The 22144-nt window shown below is 38.6% G+C and overlaps 1 protein-coding gene across 9 annotated transcripts in view; it reads right to left on the bottom strand.

The window, feature by feature from the left end:
- Positions 1-22144, bottom strand: part of BIVM (basic, immunoglobulin-like variable motif containing) — a 42880-nt gene that overhangs the window by 6000 nt on the left and 14736 nt on the right. For all 9 annotated transcript variants that reach the window (XM_063791812.1, XM_063791813.1, NM_001427907.1 and 6 more), the window contains 6 exon segments: positions 19018-19144; positions 14454-14549; positions 13743-13847; positions 13431-13525; positions 3839-3971; positions 984-1070 (listed from right to left, as the gene is read on the bottom strand). In XM_063791812.1, the coding sequence (XP_063647882.1) occupies positions 984-1070; positions 3839-3971; positions 13431-13525; positions 13743-13847; positions 14454-14549; positions 19018-19144 (643 nt within the window).

The raw sequence follows: 22144 nt of genomic DNA, 5'->3' as shown, positions 1-22144 counted from the left end.
CAAACAAACAAGAATAGGCAAATCCCTAGAGATAGAAGGTAGATCAGTGGTTGCCAGGGCTCAGGGAATACGGAGTGACTGCCAAGGGGTATGGGGTTTCTTTCTGGAGTGATGAAAATGTTCTGCAATTATATAGTGGTGATTGGTGCAGAACCCTGTAACTATAATAAAATCTATGGAATTGTACACTTTTTTCCCTTTTTTTGAGGCAGGATCTCGTTCTGTCACCCAGATGAGAGTGCAGCGGTATGATCACAGCTTATTACAGCCTCAATCTCCTAGGCTCAAGCAATCCTCTTGCCTCATTTTTTAATTTTTTTGTAGAGACATGGTCTCACTATGTTGCCCAGGTTGGCCTCGAACTCCTGGGCTCAAGCGATCCTCCCACCTTAGCCTCCCAAAGTGCTGGGATTACAGGCATGAGCCACCGCGCATGGTGGGTGCGGTGAACTTTATGGTATGTGAATTATATTTTAATAAAATTTTTATATAATTTGTTTCAAGGCTTGTACATGAATGTTCCTAAGAGCTTCATTGACAAGAGACCAAACCTCAAAGCAATCCAAATGCCCATCAACAGGAAAATGGAAAACAAATTGCAGCATGCTTATGCAACAGAATACTACTCAGCAATAAAAAAATAATAAACTCTTGATACATGTAACACAATGGAGGAATCTCAAAAATGTTACTTAAGATATTGATGCAAAAATAATATTGTCTGATTCTCTTTACATGGAATTCAAGAAGAGGCAAAGCAAATCTGTAGTGACAGAAATCAGAAGAGGGGCTTTCTATGGAGATTGATAGGAGTAGAGAGTGAGAGTATTTTCCATGGCAATGAATGTGTACCATATCCTATTTGGGTGGTGATTATACAGGTGCATTCGTTTATCAAACTAATTATATACAACTAAGATCTGTGCATTTCACTGTATCTAAATGTTACCTCAATTAAAGAAAATAAAAGGAAGTTAACATACTTTTTACAGTGAATGGCAGGATGTTTTCTACTTGATTCTCCAATTAAGATCCAATATTCAACTTCCTGTGGCGAGAGAGGTCCCCTGCTAAATATAAAATACATTCACAGTACGTTTAATAGTTACTCCCTTGAGTATACTGCTTCAAATATATATTAATAAAAGGCATACTAGAGTATATTCAAACCTGGCATTCATTCATCAAGAACAGACATTAGAGCTTAGGTGAGGGCAAATTTCTACAGGCCATTAAAGAGAACTCACAAATTAAATTTCAGCCTTAATCCTCTATTCAAAATCTAGGGCTATAAAATGTTTTAATATACCACCTCTAAAATTCTAGGAGGAAAAAAAAATCCTGGAATGCTATCTGCATTTTTCCACTACTCTTCTCCTTTCACTATGAATTCAAGACATCTCAAAACGCATCCTAAAAATGAAACCCTAAAGCAATGAAGTCTTTAAACACATTGATGTCCTAAACCCATCCCTGGACATTCTAATTCAAATAGGTCTGGAGTAGAGCCTGGGGATTTATATAGTTTTTTTAAGAAAATCTCACATGATTCTTAGGTACAGGCAGAAGTGAGGGACTCTCTTTTAAAGGGTACAAAGTTGGTTTAAAACCATGATTTATATTTGATAAATGTCTGAAATAAGGTGAAGCTGCAGGATGAAATCATAAAAGAAACATACAGTATACCTCACTTACAAGAAATTCCACCTCCAGAAAGATGAATAAAGCATTTCAGCATTGGGAGAGAACAAGAGAGTTCCCTCTTGCTCCTTATTCACAAAACACAACTTCCAGCTTCCTGGTTCTCCCAGGTCATTCCAACCTGTCTCAGAATCCCTCTCTTCCCCAAACCCGAGGGGTCTTTGAGTGGGACTCCAAAGCCACATGGCCTCCAGCCCCAAATAACCCATCCTGGCTGGGTGTGGTGGCTCACGTCTATAATCCAAGCACTTTGGGAGACTGACATGGTCAGATCACTGGAGCCCAGGAGTTCAAGACCAGCCTGGGCAACATGGTGAAACCCTGAAACCCCATCTCAAAATTAGCCAGGTATGGTGGTGTGTACCTGTAGTTCCAGCTACTCAGGAGGCTGAGGTGGGAGGATCACTTAAGCCCAGGAGGTCGAGGCTGCAGTGAGCTATGATCTCACCACTGCACTCCAGTCTGGGCAATACAGCAAGGCCTTGTCTCAAAAAAAAAAAAAAAAAACCCATCCTATCCCCATGACCAAGCCAATCCCTTTGCTCAAAGTACTCATGGCTTGTGTTTTCACCAATTCTTTCTTTCTTTCTTTTTTTTTTTTTTTACAGAAAGGATCTCGCTCTGTTGCCCAGGCTGGAGTGCAGTGGCATGATCTCAGCTCAGGCGATCCTCCCGTCTCAGCCTCCCAAGTAGCTGGGACTACAGGTGCATACCAACACACTCAGCTAATTTTTGTATTTTTTAAGAGACAGGGTCTCACTATGTTGCCCAGGCTGGTCTTGAATTCCTGGGTGCAAGCAATCTGCCTGCCTCAGCCTCCCAAAATGCTGGGATTACACCACTGCACCCCACCCACCAATTCTTAACTAGATACTTCTCCCTTGGCTTTCAACCATCCTGGTATTATCTCAACCCATCATAAGGAAAAGTGGCTAAGCAGGAAAAAAACCATTAAAACTTAGTCACCTTCTCTTTCTTAGGGATCATCTCTTCCATAAAGATGCAAGTTTACCAGTAAAGTTATATAGTTAATAAAACAGAAACTCTAGATTAGGCAAAAAAGAAATATAACCATGAAAGTCATGTAGTTTCTGACATTGGAAATAAAAATTGGCTCAGAGCTTCCTTGCAATCAGGACAAAGGGGGAACCCAGACAAATTCCATATTCTTCACTTTAAGAAAAGAAGATGCTTTTTAATTTACTCAGTTGTGACAATCTTCTTGACACTAGATTCTGTAATATATTGTTCATGTGGGACGTTGGATGAGGCACTGTGACATAGTCTATAAAATCCTTTGCAACTGTTTTATAATAAATGTAAAAATTACTTTTCAGGAAGGGTGTGGTGGCTCACACCTGTAATCCCAGCACTTTGGGAGGCCCAGGAATAAGGACCACTTGAGGCCAGGAGTTTGAGACCAGCCTGCACAACATAGCAAGACCCCATCTCTATAGAAAACACAAATTAAAAAATTTAATGAGCTGGGCATGGTGGTGCATGCCTGTAGTTCTAGCCACTCAGGAGGCTGAGGCAGAAGGATTGCTTGAGGCCAGGAGTTTGAGGCAGCAGTGACCTATAATTACACCATTGCACTCCAGCCTGGATGACAGAGTAAGACCCTGTCTCTAAGAGAAAAACAAGTGACTTTTCAAATGACTTTTTCCTATAATGACTGAACAACAGTATCTAAATGGATATTTTCAACAGCACAATTAACTAAATGCAATTCTGCAGAAGAATAAGTCATAATGTTTAAAGAATAGTCTAACTTGATGTCAGGAAAGCAGATGGCCAAGCCTCCCAATATCACAGACTTCGAAAATTTTTTAATTTTTTTAATTTTTTTTTTTGCAAGTTCTGCCTCCCGGGTTCACGCCATTCTCCTCCCTCAGCCTCCCGAGTAGCTGGGACTACAGGCGCCCGCCACCACGCCCGGCTAATTTTTTTTTTTTTTTTTTGTATTTTTAGTAGAGACGGGGTTTCACCGTGTTAGCCAGGATGGTCTCGATCTTCTGACCTCGTGATCCGCCCACCTCGGCCTCCCAAAGTGCTAGGATTACAGGCGTGAGCTACCGCACCCATCTATTTTTTAATATTTCTTAAAATGCACTTTCTAAAACATGTCAATGCTTACCTGAATGCTTTATTAGCTTTAACAGGGGTTGCTTCGAAGCCAATTGGACAAAAATAATGATTTTGGCAATGATAGATATAAGCCAGCGATTCATCTTTCAATCCACGGGTTAACTTTGACAGGGCCCCTGAAGCTATTAAAAACAAACAAACAAACAAACAAACTGAAAGCCCATAAAGCAGTGTCCATGCTTTACACAAAGGACTGGTTACGGGCTTAAGGACAGAAAAGACATTACTTGGAATACACTGACACTGCTGGGGAAAAACAAGAAGCTATTGATAGGTACAAAAAATGTTAATAAATGTATTCTGTTTTACTCTTTAAACTGAAATTCAGGTAAGCTCATTAGCAAACTAAAGAACTAAAATATGTCCTTGCTTACCAAAACCTTCTAATAACACACATACTTGTCTATGAAATTTACCTAGTGTATTCAGCAATGGTTTCAACTTTTCTGGTTGTACACCGCTGTCACTTAAAATTCTGAACAAGCATGCCCAATGTTAGCACATGCATTTATAAAGTATATACATATACCACTGTACTAATATGTCTTTATAAAAGATATACAAAAAGTTGGAATTTAAAATTAGGTTAAAATATAGAAGTTCTAATATATATGCAGTACACACATCCCAACTTAAAAAACTACTGATGTATATGAATAAAAATAAACTCCAGGTAATGATCAAGTTCTAAAAATGCAAACTTCTCCTACTAATGAGACAGCCAAGTAAAAAGGGCTTCCTGGAGAATCTCCAGCTGGCCTGCGTGCTGGGAGGATGGGGTTGGGCCTCAGGAAGTGCCCGCTGTTTGCAGAGGGGAGGAGCTTGGCCTCTCCTGTCCCTGTGTGGTAACCTGGGATTCAATCTGTGAGATGGGGGCCTGTTAGCAGGAACCCTTCTCACTTTGCTGAGTTTTTTCCTTTTCACCCAATAAATTCTGTTCCCCTTCACCCTTCAAAGTATCTGTGAGCCTAATCTTTCCTTGTTGTGTGATAAGAACCCAGATTTTTCTACAGACACTTTAATCTTTACACAAAACTTATGGAGGCTAGAGGAGTAGTCTTCACAAGCCAAGTGACAAGATAACATCTCTACAGAGACAGGCTGGTAGTACCACCACAACCTCTTATACCCACTCTTCCCTGGACATTTGCCATAATATAATAGTGGTCAATTTCAAAAGTATTACCATAAGAAATGACTTTTCACCAGCACTTAGTACTCAAAGCCATTAACTGAGGTTTCATTAACTGGCATGTCCTAGAAGAAGCTAAATTATTTATTCATAAACAGCCCATTAAAACTAGAAATCCTAAAAATAGATGAAGCAGATGAAAGCTTGCAAGTCATAGTTTCAGTGATCGACTTTCTGGCCACTGAAATAGCTGAAGACCACTAAGAGCAGCAGGTCCACGGCCGCAGAAGAGAGCCAAGGAGTGATGCACGGTCCCTCAAGTGCATTAGTAGGGAAGATGGAACAAGTAACTTTTATATAAGGTGGAATAAGATAGTGCCACAAAAGGGGCATAGAATTCAAAGGAGAAAGAGCACATCAGGTTTGAGGAGTCAAGAAGAAGTAGCATTCAAGATGAAACTTAATGAAGTGTCAGGATTTCAACAATCTAGACAGAGGAAAGAGCATTAGGAGAAAACAAAACCACTGGGGAAGAAGGAATATACTCAGGGAACAGCCCGTGATCTAGTTTATAGAATACAGGGTAGGATGGTATAGAGGAGCCTACTGTGGGACAACCCAACAATTTCAGGCCAAAATAAGAAAAAGATCACCCTCTGAAATAAAAGATAGTAAATACAGCATGCATTTATTTATTTATTTATTTATTTATTTATTTATTTTATTTTATTTTATTTTTTGAGACAGGGCCTTGCTCTGTCGCCAAGGCTGGAGTGCAGTGGCATGATCTCGGCTCACTGCAACCTCTACCTCCCCGGTTCAAACAATCCTCATGCCTCAGCCTCCCAAGTAATTGGGATTCCATGCACTCACCACCACGCCCAGCTAATTTTTGTATTTTTAGTAGAGACGGGGTTTCACTATGTTGGCCAGGCTGGTCTCAAATTCCCAACATCAAGTGTCCCGCCCCTCTCAGCCTCCCAAAGTGCTGGGATTACAGGTGTGAGCCACTGTGCCGAGCCAGTAAATACAGCATTCAACACATTAAGGTAGTTGTCCAAGAAAGTAATTCTGTGTATGAGAAGACACAAATGTATTACTGAGGGAAGCTAAATTCAGAATGAAGTTGAGTCTGTACTTCAGTATAGCTTTAAAATCTGAAACTTAAGCAATAAAGCAACCACCACCAAATGCAGAGCCATGATCTGCACGGCATAGAGAAAGGAGAAAAAAACTACAGGAATCCACTGGCCTGCTGCATGGAGAAGAGCAGGTATACTGAGCAGCCAATAAGAGAATTCTGGTCCCTTTGAGATTATGTTTCTTACTTCAAGTTACTCTGTTAACATTCTGACATTCTGAGTTTGCTTAGTATGAGCTTGTCCTGTAGACCCTGATCATCTATAGAGGAATGCTAGATAACTCCATAAGAACTTACTAGAGTATATTTTTACACCTTCAAAGACAAGAATAGCTTCTGAAACTCTGATAGGTAATCCAGCAATCTAACATTACTCTGCTAGGTCCTTATTCCCCTGACATCTTTTTTATTTTTAAAAAAAAAAAAGATGCCCAGGCTGGAGTGCATGGCACAATCTCAGCTCACTGCAACCTCCACCTCCCGGGTTCAAGCAATTCTCATGCCTCAGCCTCCCAAGTAGCTGGGATTACAGGTGCACGCCACCATGCCCAGGTCATTTTTTGTATTCTTAGTAGAGAAGAGGTTTCACTATGTTGGCCAGGATGGTCTCAAACTCCTGGCCTCAAGGAATCCACCCACCTCGGCCTCCCAACCTGCTGGGATTACAGGCATGAGCCACTATGCCAGCCTCCCCTGACATCTTTTAAATACAACTGGTACATGGAGGACAGCAGGGGAAGGCCAATTTGTGTCAGCTTGGAATGACACTAAGCAGTTTATGCTGTAAGCAAGCACCAAACAGCTCCTAAAGAGGAAAGGGGTATGTTAGCACTGCATGTTCAAGAGATTTATTATTTGTGTCTAATATTAATTGGAGAAAACCAGTACATGAGGAAAACAGAATACTAACGTATTGTCCACCGGAGATGTACTGAGGTGCTGCAGTCAGCTGGTAACAACAATCATGGTGAAGCGATGTGTGAGTTATACAGGAATGAGGCCAGAGACGGGTCTTCTCTGTTAAGCAAAAGTTATGAACTGCAATACCCACTAGAAAAAACTAAATACATGAATATAAATGCAATTTTCAAGCTAGCTGATTAAAAAAATGAGTCTGGACTTGCCTGGTGCAAATGTTGGTGGCTAAGTGAACCCATACTCGGAAGTTATCTGAACAGAGACCTAATGTTGGCAACTCCTAGAATAAATTTTCATTGTGACTAGTGACATCTCTGAAAAAAATACTCATATTAACAGCTAAGTCTTATCAAAATCCCTGGACTTCACTTTTATTCCATTAGTGTGCTTAGTTTACAGTTACTGAGAGCCCACTGGACATAAGCACCGGGGAGTCCCTGAATCACAACAGCGTGGTCCCCAGGAAAACGTAAAGCCCATTGTGAAAAACAGGCTTAGTGGTCCTTAAAAAACAATTTAAGCACAAAGAGAAGATAGATTTAAAAGTGTTTTGAAACAAATAGCGCCACTGACAATGGTTTTCACCAGTGAACATCCCAGAGAGAAATCAGAAAGCCTATCTCTGCAACTCTTTCTTCCACAATGGGAGAGAACGGAAGAGACGTCTGCTTTACACATGAACCACCCTACCGCCTGAATACCATCAGAATTCATAGGGTAACGTGTAATGTCGTGGGCATCATATCTAGAATGTAAGGGCTACTCAGAACAGTCCCTATGGTCAAGGAGCTGGACACTCACATTGAACAGGTGAAACACAATAAAACATAGCACATAGCAAATGGAAAATGATGGGTGTGAATAATCAGTACTAGAGGAATTTAGAGGAATCCAGGGCTAAGGTGGCCAAGGAACATATCAGAGATGAAGCAGGGCTTAACTGGGTCCCCCAATTAGCAAAGGTAAAGACAAAAATATTCCAGGAGGCGTACGCAGATTAATTATCCTTCAGGAAATGCACACAGAAAAGCAGTAAAAAGTCGAATATTCTGGAAAAAAAATTGAAAGTAGGAATAAAACTTGAAAAATATATTAAAACTTACTCAAAGAAATTACAGTAACCACCTCAACCCCCTAACAAAATAAAAGAAAACAAATTTAAGGAAAATAGGTAGTTTATCCCATTCCTCAATGAAAAGTTTGGATGTATGCTGGAGGAAATTTAAACAAATAGGTAAAAAAAAAAAAAAAAAAAAAAAAAAGTCATGGGGACCCAATGCTACACATCCTAGATTATTAAGGGAACTGGTTAACACATGTACCAAATCATTACATTTAAATAAGTCACAAAGAACTTGGGAGGTACCAGACTATTGGAAAATAAAATAAATAAAGTACAGATATTCAAAAGATCTACAAACGAGAATTTCTAGCAAAATTATAGTATAAAATCTTAAAGTTGGACAAGACAGTTGATCAAAAATCTTTTAAAATTCCAGAATAGTGGTTCCTAAGTCAACTCTCTCCATGGTCCTTTCAGTGTTTTATTCCATTCCATTAATTATAAAAGTATATGTTCTTACTTTGGGAATTTGATTAAATGTATACAGCTGATGTTTCCTCAATACCCAGAGTTTCTTTGATAGATTTTCTCTCTTATTCTAATTTCTCTGGGTCTTCCTGCTTCCCCTAATTTCCTTTACTTTGACTGACCCATCTCTTCATCTATCCTCTCACTCCATCTAGATACTGCTGATATTAATAGAAAAAGCCATTAACTACTCAAATGAAGTCCTCTTCTAATCAGCAGGCAAAAAGAAAACAAGTAAAAGGAATTATGAGTCTTGTTCTGGTGTCTCCCAGGGCCTTACTCATAATGCAGTCTTGGGACACAAGACTGAGAACTGTATTGTAATAGCTTTCCATTATATCCGACACGTAAGTATGACATTCGCTCCAGTGATCATTTCTATACTCCCAGACATGCATTTTGGTCCACACCCCATTAAAAGAGATATAAAGCCACCCTATGAATCAGTTAGGAAGTGATTCTGAGACAGTCTTAATCTCTTACTATTTATAATGTAAAAGGCAATGTTCAAGGCACTGCTAAGATGTAAAGTTGAAAACTTCAGATTCAATGAGTTGGCTTATTTCCTGTCCTTAGGAACACATGAAAAACTGTCAACTGAGAGACTCCAGAAGACAGAAGGAGGACGCACTGGGTTCTGATGGAAAGCAGGGCAGACCTAGCACACAGGTGCAGGTGAGTGTGTGTCTGGGAGTGTGGGGAGGGGAGAGCAGGCAGGAGCCAGAAGGAAAGATGAGCTACGGAAAGGGAAAGAGAAAACATTTTCCTTTCCACATCACAAGAGAGAGCTCTTGCAAAGGAAGAATGCCAGCTTTGGAATGGACAACAAAATTCTCTCCTAGAAGTTTCGTAACCCCAATCTCCTGAATTCCTCCTGACTCATATCCTCAATTGAGAATTCATTAAATCAACTCCTACTGAGCACCTAAGTATCAGGCACTGTGATGCACAAATGAGTAAGAACTTGGCCTAATCCTCAAGAAAGGCAACTCTAGTTTTTCTGCATGAAACCATACGGTGCACCAAGAATTACCTCGCAATGAAATCAAAGTTCTACCAGAGGCACACATGGTGCTGTGACAACCCAGGAGAGGAAGGGATTGAATCCTGCCTGGCAAGCAGAAGAAAAAGCCATCCCCCCAGGTTTTCGCGGGACACCACCATATCCATTTGTTATGCTGAAGTCCAAGATGGACAAATAAATAGGAATCCACCAATCACAAAGATATGAAATCCCACATTCCACATGCTCCACAGCAGGGCATCCCATCAGTGAGGCACATAGGCCTAAGGATGACCTGTACCTTGTGAAGAACAGGGAAACATCGAGGAGCCCAGCATGGCTGAACACCAGGGGAGGTAGGCTGAAGCAGGATATTCGAAAGCCAGTCCCTCAAACACCATGCTCAGGAATTTAGGCTTCATCCTCTAGGTTAGGGTTTGGCAAACTCCCACCAACAGGTAAATCCAGTCTCCAGACTGCAGCCTGTGTTGAAATGGGCAGCAAGCTAAAATGGTTTTTACATTGTTAAAAATCAAAAGAAAATTGGGCCAGGCACAGTAGCTCATGCCTGTAATCCCAGCACTTTGGGAGGCCGAGGTAGGAGGATCACTTAAGGCCAGGAGTTCAAGACTAGCCTGGGCAATATAGTGAGCCCCCATCTCTAAAAATTTAATTGAAAAAAATTAAAAAATAAAATTAGGCTGGGCACAGTGGTTCACGCCTGTAATCCCAGCACTTTGGGAGGCCGAGGCGGGCAGATCACAAGGTCAGGAGATCGAGACCATCCTGGCTAACATGGTGAAACCCCGTCTCTACTAAAAAAAATACAAAAAATTAGCCGGGCATGGTGGTGGGCGCCTGTAGTCCCAGCTACTCGGGAGGCTGAGGCAGGAGAATGGCGTGAACCCAGCAGGTGGAGCTTGCAGTGAGCCAAGATCGCGCCACTGAAATCCAGCCTGGGCAACAGAGCGAGACTCCGTCTCAAAAAAAAAAAAAAAAATTAATTAATTAAATTTAATTAAAAATTAGCCAGGTGCAGTGGCATGAACCTGTAGTCCTAGCTACTTGGGAGGCTAAGGGGAAAGGATCGCTTGAGCCTAGGAGTTCAAGGCTGCAGTAAGCCATGATCACAGCCACTGCATTCCAGCCTAGTGGACGGAATGAGACCCTCATCTCTAAAAAATAAATAATAAAATTTTTAAAAGTTCAAAAGAAAAATAATATTTTGTGACATGTGAAAATCATGTGATATTCAAATTTCAGGTCCATCAGTAAGGTTTCCCCAGGACACCACCATATCCATTTGTTTACATGTTGTCTATGGCTGCCTTCAAGATCCAAGCAGCTGCATCAAGCAGCTGTGACTGCCCCAGAACCATGTGTCTCTCAAAGCCAAGAATACTTACTATCAAGCCTTTTATGTAAAAACATTTGCCAACTACTGCTCCTCTAGGTTAATGATTTTCAGTACCGACACATCCAGGTGGTTATACAAGATGACCCCCTTTGTGGGCACAGAAACAAAATATTAGAACATTTATTTATAGTGACCCTCATATTTTAAAAAGAAATTAAGCTTTACTAGTATTTATTCTGTGGATTGAGTGTGGATGCTGTCTACACTATACAACCCGACATCCAAAGGTCCCAGGTCACACATGTGCTATCCTGAGAGAGGGGCAGGAACTCCACATGGTGGTGCCAGCTCAGGTTGCTAATTACTGTGCCTTGACACCCCTTACCCTCTCACTTGCTTTCACTGAACTGCTATGTATTCAGTTTACAGGGTGCAAAATGTCATTGGCAGACATTTTACAAAACTTTTAATGAACACAACTGACAGAATCATTATTATACCTTCTAATAACTGGAAAATGACCATAAAAATCTTTTGGACCAGAAAAAGGTTTGGCACATCTTGTGGAAGTAAACATTCAAGAACTATAAAAGACAATGCCAAATTATGCATTTTCTTTTCATGGCACATGAAGACACCTCAAATAAGATCCAGAAGAAACAAGAGACAGCAAAATCAGATATATACACATTTCCTACATTACACCAAATACGGAGGAAAAAGTTTCAATAGATTTAAAAAATAAAAGGGTTTGAAAATATGAGTAAGGAATGAGGTTATTTTTAAAAGCAGATTTTTAAAAGAACTACATATTTTAGAATAAAAATGATTGAAAACCTCTTTTAAAAAACTCAAACTCAATAGGCAGTATAAAAAGCAAACTAGACACAGCTGAAGAGAAAATTACCAAACAGGATAATATATCCTTTCTTAGTTTTTCGTTGCCTGATCACTTACTGAGAGTAGTGTGGTGACAGTCTCACTAGAAACAGAAATAAATAGCAACACAGCATTTAAAGCTGTGTTTTCCAGAAGGATAGACAGGCCCCATGTGAATGCATAGAATTTAGTCAGTAGGAATAAATGCTAGCACTTACTGAGTCCTTACTCTGTAACACAGCGTGCTAAGTACATTACAAGTATGTCTCCTTTTATCCTCACACTGACCCTATACAAATATAGAAAGATAAAAGATCTACATCAAGGCTCAGCAAGTGACTTGTTCAAGGTCACAAAACTAGTATGTGTAGAAAGCAACATGTAATCTCCAAGCCTGCCTCCAAGTAACCAACCTGATATACCCAATATAGGTCAACAGAAATATATCTGACTTTGTGCTCAGTCTTTTACCTTGGTAAACCATATACCCTCTATTGATAACAATTCTCTTCCTGATTAATCCTTGAGTCCTCTTCTCAAACAGGCCTGGACCTTAGACTTCTGTGTCCAGTTTTAGCATGAATCCTGCTAAGTCAGTTTAGAGAGAACCCACAACCCTTAATATCTAATCAAGTTCCTCACGGACCTCCCCTGCCAACTCCTGATGTCTCAGCCCTTGACCTGCCTTTAGCAAGAAGTCTGTTAGGCCAGTTTAGCAAGAATCCCCATACCCTTGACCCTCTTAGTAATATCCCACCCCCAAACCCCTCACTGTGTCCCTTGGCTATAAAGTCCCAGTTGTCTTTGTTGTCTTTGCTGTATTCAGAGTTGAGCCTGATCTCTCATTCCTACTACAATAGGCCTTTCACAAGTCTAAAATAAAGTCTTCTCACCCTTTTAACAAGTGTCAGAATAATTTTTTCTTTAATAATGTATTACGATTTTCTGATTTATACAGTCAAAAGATTGTAACAATTTTAAAAATGGAAATTGCTAAATAGTACAAATTATTTAATTAGCACATAACTAAAATAATCCTTGAGATCAACTCCATTAATATTTCTGTTATAAACAAGACTATTTTATAGCAGAACTCTGTCACTTCAACAGTCAATTTTCCTGCCATTATATGTTACCACACAGGTCTAACATCAAATATTCTCAAATCCTTACATTCCTTCTTAGGAAGAAAAACTGCTAACTCCCTGCTGCTTCCTTAGAGTTTTACTAGCATGTGCGCGTACACACGCACATACATACACACACAAACACACACACACACCACGGACCCAAACAGTACAATGTGTTAGAGTAGTGTTTGTGATATACCTTAAAGTTCTAAAGGTTCTACATAAAAAGGTTAGAAGAGGTAAAATATTAAACTGCATATTAAAAAGTGCCCTACAGATTACATGCAAGTAACAGACTGTGCTGAGGGTTTACATAATGTCCCAGGAAGCTAAACAGGCAGTCTTTGAGATGAACTCTAAACCGTGTGTGTGTATGTGTGTGTGTGCATGTGTGTATGTGTGTGTGTAAATCTTCTATATGTTTACCTACCAGTTTCTCCTGCTGTTTTATTCTTCCCATGAGGCTTATATAGAACATAAGAGCATCCTTTTACATGGAAGTGGTCATTAATTTGTCTAAACCACCTGAAAGTAACAAGAAGATTTGTTCATGGCAACAATTCTACAACAAAGATGGCATTATTCCAATTCTAAAGAAATTCAGGCATAGCCCAAAGTTGGTATACCTATGAGAGGTCGAAGCCCAGAAGCTGGATACATGGTTTACTATCAATACACATCTACATCATTATTATTTTGCAAAACTAGAAACACGATATTGCCTCTAAGAGGGTCTTCATACCTCATAAGTGTTGTATTTCCCGTGAAAGGACCAAACCTAATATCTTCAAATGGAGGTTGAAAGCCCAGAATATGTAAAGCTTCTTCTTGGGTAATAGGTGGAAGGCTACAAAAGAAACATTCATTGCCTTTCATTTTTCAATTCCAGTCATATGCAAATACAGCCTATCTCAATGTTAATATGTTTGTCTGATTTGCAAATAATATTAGTAATATTTTTCATTATTTTATTTTATTTTTTTTTTAGAGACAGGTTCTCACTCTGTAGCCCAGGCTGGAGTGCAGTGGCGTGATCATAGCTCACTACAGCCTTAAACTCCTGGGCTCAAGTGATCCTCTTGCCTCAGTCTCCTAAGAGACTAGAAATACAAGTACATGCCATTGTGCCTGGCTAGTTGTTTTTATTTTTTTACTTTGTAGAGGTGGGGTCTTGCTTTGTTGCCCAGGCTGGTCTCAAACTCTTTGGCTTCAAGCAATACTCCCGCCTTGGCCTTCCAAAGTGCTGACATTACAAGTGTGAGCCACTGTACCCAGCCCATTTTTATTTCACTGAAAATAATATGTATATATTTTAAGCTAAAAGACTTACACTAAAATACAGCAGGGTTTTGTTAAATTTATAAAAAATCTATTCTTAAATTTTTTCTGTTATAGAAAAAGCAACATCAAATTACTTTGGAGTTTGGGGATACTGATAGATTGACATACTTACTTTCCAGCTCCCATTGTGCTGTATAAGAAATTCCAACAAGAAATTAATGAGGAGATACCACAAGAAGTCTTATACTGTGGTCGGCTTATGCAGTACCTGAGAAAACAAAAGACTGTTTTCTTCACTTTAATGAATACAAAATATGCATGCTAGAAATAGAAAACTCATGGCAATTAAAGGTGTTAATATAATGAAAACTTTGATCCCCTAAGTCAATGTAAAATCTTCCATATTCACTTATTAATCATGTCATAAATATAAAATAATAAATCACCTGCTTTAACAAAAATAGCTAAGTATGACTAACTGCCAGTTAAAGTGGATGTTATCCAAACCAATGGGAAAAAAAGTAATGATATATCACCTATTAAAAGTTTGGTGTAAACTCTTGGTTGAACTGCTTACATGATTATTTGCAACTTCAGAAATACAAGAGAAACAAACCATTGCCCCCACATGTCAACCTCTCAGAGAGATTCTTCAACCCAAACAAAAATTCATCCATTTATTACCCACTGTGTCCATCTAAAATCCTTGGGCAAGAAGCCACGAAGCAGTGCTTCTCCTGTCACAGAGAAGTTTAAAAGTGAAATACAAAATCCTTCCATGGCATGATTCAGTGGCACTAAGCAATCCAGACAATTTTCCAAACCGTCATGATTCAAGAAAAGAAACTGGGGCAAATGTGAACAGAAGGAGAAAGAGACAGACTATTTATTTATTCTGTTTTAAGAAGAAATACGTTTGCTTTCTTTTTTTTTTTGAGACAGAGTCTCGCTCTGTCGCCCAGGCTGGAGTGCAGTGGTGCAATCTTGGCTCACTGCAATCTCCACCTCCCAGGTTCAAGCAATTCTCCTGCCTCAGCCTCTCGAGTAGCTGGGAAGACAGGCGTGCGCTACCACAACCAGCTAATTTTTGTATTTTTAGTAGAGACAGGGTTTCACTATGTTGGCCAGGATGGTCTCAATCTCTTGACCTTGTGATCTCCCACCTCAGCCTCCCAAAGTGCTGGATTACAGACGTGAGCCACTGCACCTGGCCAAATGCGAAGCTAGTCAAGCGTGGTTGTAGGGGGAGACAATGTTAAATCAGCTTAACAATAACCCACAACACTTGTTGGCCTTCAAATGATCTTCTCCTAACTGCTTTCTAAAGAAGGTGCTAAGAAGTAGCCACAATGAAACAAAGAAACAAGACCTATCATCACTAAGAGCAACTTTAGTGTGGTCTGAAAATTAATTACAAAATGAAAAATTAGACATATGCATGTGTACATATATGCATTTGTATATGTATATATACTGTGCATATTGGCACACATACAAGTTAACCATGACCCTTCAATATTTTTTTTTAAGTTCCAGTGTATACATGCAGGATGTGCAGCTTTATTACATAGATAAATGTGTGTCATGGTGGTTTGCTGCATCTATCAACCCATTACCTAGGTATTACACTCTGTGTGCATTAGCTATTTTTCCTGATACTCTCCTGTCCCCGGTTCCCACCCCGCGACAGGGCCCAGTGTGTGTTGTTCCCTCCCTACGTCCATGTGTTCACATTGTTCGGCTCTCACTTATCAGTGAGAACGTGTGCCATGAGCCCTAAATCTGTAGACTCAACTACGCAAACTGACACACAAAAGCTAATAACTATCACTTAACATACTAAGTGCTGTCTTCAACACCTTATTGTCAAATCTATTGAGTCCTCCCTCAGTTTTGCTTTGTTCTTTAATTGTGATAAAAACATACAACATCAAATTTATCATGTACACTATTTTTAAGTGTACAGGTCAGTAGTGTCAACTATATGCAAATTGTTAGGCAACAGAACTTTTTCATCTTGCAAAAATGAAACTCTTTACCCACTGAACAACACAACTCCCTTTTACCCCTTTCCCCCATCCCTGGAAACATGAGCAATTTACTAATGTCCTTATTCAAGTAATCTGCCCTAGTTGTTTAAATATGAGTGCGAACTCCAACCTAAGAGACCTTTGTGGACAAGTGATTATTAACAGTTCTGTCATCATAAGCTATATGGCCCATGCTGATAAAACACAAGCAACTCATTCATTTACTGATTTTTTTTTCTGCTGTGAATATTTTTGCCAGAGTTCAATTTTGGGGATTATTTTGCAAGTCCAATACTAACAGTGTTTTATATTTTACAACATTTATCTTTACATATATTTACTAACAAAGTATTGCATGCATGTATATATTTTTTCTCATAACACTAAACTTGGCCTGAAAGAATTTTTAAAAAGGAGAGGGAAAGGGGAATTTCTCTTAAGATTTTTCATACTTTTTCATCAATCTAAACTTGTTTCCTAGTCTTGTTTATGACCAGGTTAAAATGCTTACCAACATTCTACTATCTTCTATGGGACTTTCCATTCTAACCTAATCTTGTAATATTCTCAGTGGAAAACAGGCTTATAGTCCTGGTGATGTTTTCCCCTCAGGGTATTTCTCCCATCTATCCTTCCTAGTCCTAGCCTTCATGGCCTCACATGTTATACTATTAACATGTAGTTACACAGATTTGTTGTTGAAACAAAGCTTAAATCTAAGTGATTAGAAGCACAAACGAGCAAAACCTTCTTTTCAAAGAAACTAAAATGAATGTTTGTGACTTTAATGTCTCTTCTCCATTATTCCCTACATACTAACTATTCCAAATTTATCTTGATAAAAGTTACTTTTGTTAAGAAATCGTCCATGGCTTATCTTTAACTCAGAAAAAAAATCTAAATATTGAGCCTGATATCTAAGAAACAGATCATGACATGTATTACACGCAAACAGCATGAATGTTGAGTCTGACTCTTCAGCTTCAACACAAGATCTTCTACTTATTAGCCATGTGACACTGGCAGGTTTCTTGGCCTCTCTGAGCCTCACTTTAGACAAGCTACTCTACTCTTCATTACCCACATTCCAGAGACACTTTGCTGTAATTCTTTCAAAGACCCTTCACCCCTCCAACCCTTCATATTTCCTCCCTTAAGACCCAGGACCTTAGTAAAGCATTTTGGTGATCATTACCTCCTTTCATGGTTAATTAGTGATTCATACCCATCACGTGACAAACTGCCTAAGATATTTAACATTTTTCTGTTTAGTCCCCTCACCTCAACTGGATTGTAAACCTTGGGAAAACAAAGACAATGTTGTGTGCATCTCTGTTTCTCAGCCTACAGCAAAGGGTCCAATATTTATTAAATAAGTGATAAAAATATATTTCTAAAATGTCATACAAAGGAATTTTAAAAACCCAAATCAAGGTCAGTAATACATAGAAGTTGTCATGAATTAAACTTGTTTTCATTAGACTAGGAACTGTATTTTAAGATAACCAAATAGCCCCAGTTGATCAGTGAAAGCTACAGAAGAAGGCTGGGTAATAAAAGTAAAAAAAAAAAAATTGGAATTTTGAAATATAACCATTTTGCAACAAATATTCAGACAAGGATCATCAATGGGTTTGGGTTGTCAATACATTTGGCTAAAACCATAAGGTAAAAAGCTGATGGAACCTGGCTATTACCTAATGCCACTCTGTCACTCTACTGATTACTTGAGGGTAGCAGAGGAGAAAGAAAGAACTCGTCAATGTAGAATACAGCTGTCACCACCTTAACCCAGTAATCACTTAGAATTGCTAATACTGGATAATCAGATACCATGTGCCTTCTGATGTGAAACCTTTGAAGTATGAGGGCCCACTTAAGCAGTGTTCTTGCATAAAATGTTGTACTGGAATTTAATCAAGTCTTTATATTCAACTTCCAGTTTACAGGAAATATTGAGGTTAGATGAATAATTTAGGAAACTAAAAGGAAAATACAAATCTGGAATGTAGGACATTCTACAAAATATCTGGCCAAGTCTCTTCAATAAGTCAATCTTTATTATTCTCATTTGTCGATTAAAATAATAGAATTTTTAAAAGACAAGGGGGAAAGTGGGGTGGAGACTGACCTAGATTGAGAGAATTATGGGTCATGACAAGCAAACATGTGGTTCACAACTGGGTCCCACTTTGAACAAACAGATATGAAGACCTTTTCAGAACAATCTGGGAAACATGAATTTAGCCTGGGAATTAGACACTAGGGAAATATTGTTAATCTTATCAGGTATGACAAAAGTATTGTGGTTAAGTAGAAAAAAGTCATTTTTTAGAGATGCATACTTAGGTAACTTGAGATGAAATACAATAAAAATCAGTCACTTACTTGAAAATTCTTCAGCAATGAAAAGCTAAGTATGTAACTACATCAAAAGGTTAATCATTGTTAAATCTACATGGCAGTTATGTGGAGTCACACAGATGACTCTAATAATCAGCCGAGTTTGGGAAAGACCAGCATAACTCATTATTAATCTACTTCAAACATTTGTGGTAGACTTTAAATATTCAGAAATCCTGGTAATAATTTTAGAAATAAAAATATTTATGATACATATAGTGTATTAATTTGTAAACTGCTACGTTATTGCCAACATATATTACATATTTCAAAAATGAAAAAAATAAAAACTGATAACATCACCATCGTCTGAGGTCCAATACTTTCCGCTGTTTAATATCTTCAAGAGGAGAATGCTGAGGACATTCCTTCTGATATCTTCGCTTTTTATCTGAAGTTTTTCTCTTGGAAACTTGTTTCTTTGCATTGCCTAGAATACAAGAGTATAAAATAAGCAAAATGCTTAAGATGAAGTAAACTGAAATGACAAAAATTAATTATGCACCAAAATTAAGAAGTAACTGCCTTAATAATTCTGCTGAGAAAGTGCAAAGAAAAAATAATAACAAATAAATAACTGCCACAGGTTCTAAAAATGATATTTGCAAACACAATGAAGATACATGTATTTTCAATAATAGTCCCCTACCTTAAAGAGAAAGAATAAAAACAAATTTAAACAACCATGAATCCTATTTCGTGTCAGGTTCTTATACTCCAATTCCAGAGTTAGTCACTTAGCTGGTGGAACAGTCAATCACTAAATCTTTAGCCACATCCAGAAAATCAAATTATCGACAGTAAAAAAATTTAACTAGACCACTTTCCAGAAAATGAAGGCTTTCTATAAAACAATAAAACCAAATTAAAGCAACTCTGTTAAGAAAGTAAAGGCACCAGATCCATTAATGTGATGATGTGATGTTTAAAAATATCTCTGGACCGACAGAGACGACAGAATGAATGAAGAATGATGCACACATGTACAATACTAAAATGCAACTCTAGCACAGAAACTAGAATGAAAAGCAAGCCTCCTGTGTGCATGTATGCATGTATGTATGCATGTACACACACACTCATACATGCACACACATACAAACATTCTCCAAAAGACCCTCAAGACAAACAACAGTGGTTACTACTGGGGAAGGGAGAATTGGGAGCTAGACAAAAGGAAGCCAAAAGTAAGAGTGAGAATTTGTACTTTTTAATTTTTTTTAATTTTTGAGAGTACATAGTAGGTGTACATGCTTAGGGGTACATGAGATGTTTTGATACAAGCATGCAATGTGAAATAACCACATCATGGAGAATGGGGTATCCATCCCTATACTTTTTATTTTTATAAGTTTTATTTCTAAATTGTTAGTGAAGTATCTAGTAAAAAATTATATAAAGTAAAATATCAATAAATAACATCCAAGCCTCATTTCACTAAAATACTATTAAGATTTCAGATAGCTATGCTCAAATACTTTAATCTTTCACACATATTCTATTTTACAACAGTTCTGTTACAAAAATTAACTGAAGGCTAATATTTCATTTTTATGAGTCATTCATAAATTATAAAATAGATTATATACATATATGCCTAGTAAGCAAACATGGAAAGAGATCGGTTTTATTCCTTCAAGATACTATACACAGAAACCATATGACACCTACGAACAGCTGGAACTCAGGAACTATTATTACACAGGGAATTTCTGTAAAAATGTAATAATAATGAAGACTATAAAGTCAAGAATCAATGTTTCACCTTCCTTTTAATTATTCTTTTTGTTTGTTTGTTTGTTTTGAGACAAGGTCTTGCTTTGTTGCCCAGACAAGAGTGCAGTGACGCAATCTCCACTCATTGCAACCTCTGCCTCCCGGGCTCAAGCAATCCTCCTACATCAGCCTCAGGAGTACCTGGGACCACAAGTGCGTGCGACCATGCCCAGCTAATTTTTGTATTTTTAACAAAGTCAGGGTCTCCCTATGTTGCCCAGGTTGGTCTCAAACTCCTGAGCTCAAGCAATCCACCTGCCTCAGCCTCACAAAATGCTGGGATTACAAGTGTGAGCCATCATGCTCGACCCTTTTAATTATTTTTTCTAAGTTTTTACAGAGAACACACTTTTCACAGAGCTGAACATCACTGGCAAAGGTGAGCAATTGTGCCAAATCTCATTGTGCCAAATTTCCTTGACTCTTAGAGAGTCAGATAACAGAAGAATTCGTTTCTAACATTTCTTGAGATGTCTTCACTGCCTAATAATGACTTAATTCCCTAAGTAGTTTTCCCAGCCACTTAAAATGTTAAGGCTAATGAAACATAGAAATGTGTGACCTTGATAGGCTCTGCCAACAGTCTGTACTCACACTTTCCTCTAGGGTTCCATGACCTTGCCCCCTATTCTCTTTTTGTTGAATCTCGGATTGCCCCTGGGATCAATTAGCATATACGGCCCAAATGAGCATACTTCATAAAATCCCCGCACTGCCACAGAAAGAGCTGGTCCCACAGGCAAAAGTTCTTTTGACTTGAGGGAAAGAAGCCACATCAAAGTGAAAGCTCCGTTTGAGATGGGAACATAGAAGAGCAACACCTGCATCTTCTGCCTCCCATCACATCAGCTTCAAGAACCTTCTCCCACTGCTCCTTCTCATTACTGAGTTCCTTCTTCCATTCCTCACCCTACCCACAGCACACACACACAGCCTAAACACCAAACACACACACAGACAGACAGACACACACAGACACATACACACACAAATATATGTATTCACCACACTGACTTTTAGAAAAAGGTATGAGAAGAGCAAACAAAAGCAGAAAATCCACTGTCTTTTTTTACTGGAAGAACCAAAGGACAGAGTCCTGTGCAATCACCATCACTGAAAGTGAGGTGAGAGGAAACCCAGAAAGAAGAGAGCCACAGAGAAGAGGGGGCCCAAATTCTGTGTATAAATTTGGCCCAAACCTTGGACTGACCCCTGGACCATGCATGCAAGGAGCAAATTCAAGCAACACAGCTGAAAGAGCTGAACTGAGATGGTTGGAGCTGTACCAAGGAGACAGAATTTACAGTTTTAGTTCAACCAAATTAACTGCCTCCCAAAACCAAAAAAAAAATCAACACTTTGAAGGAATATACCAGAGTTGCCATAACATAATAGTCCCACTCTCTAGGATACAATGCAAAATTATAGAACATGTAAGGAAAGTGAAAAATATGACTCATTCTCAAGAAAAAAGATAAGGCCTACTGTGAGATTGGCCAGATTTTGAAATTTGCAGATAAGAAATTAAAGTAGATATTATAACTCTGCATTATGACATAGATAAAATGCTCTTGTAATAAATGAAAAATATAGCAAATCTCAGATGAGAAATAGAAGCTATAAAAATGTAAATTCTAGAACTAAAATAAATAGA

This window comes from Pan troglodytes, chromosome 14 (genome assembly GCF_028858775.2).
Source record: "Pan troglodytes isolate AG18354 chromosome 14, NHGRI_mPanTro3-v2.0_pri, whole genome shotgun sequence".
In the NCBI taxonomy this organism is placed as follows: Eukaryota; Metazoa; Chordata; class Mammalia; order Primates; family Hominidae; genus Pan; species Pan troglodytes.
This window is presented reverse-complemented; position numbering and strand designations above follow the sequence as displayed.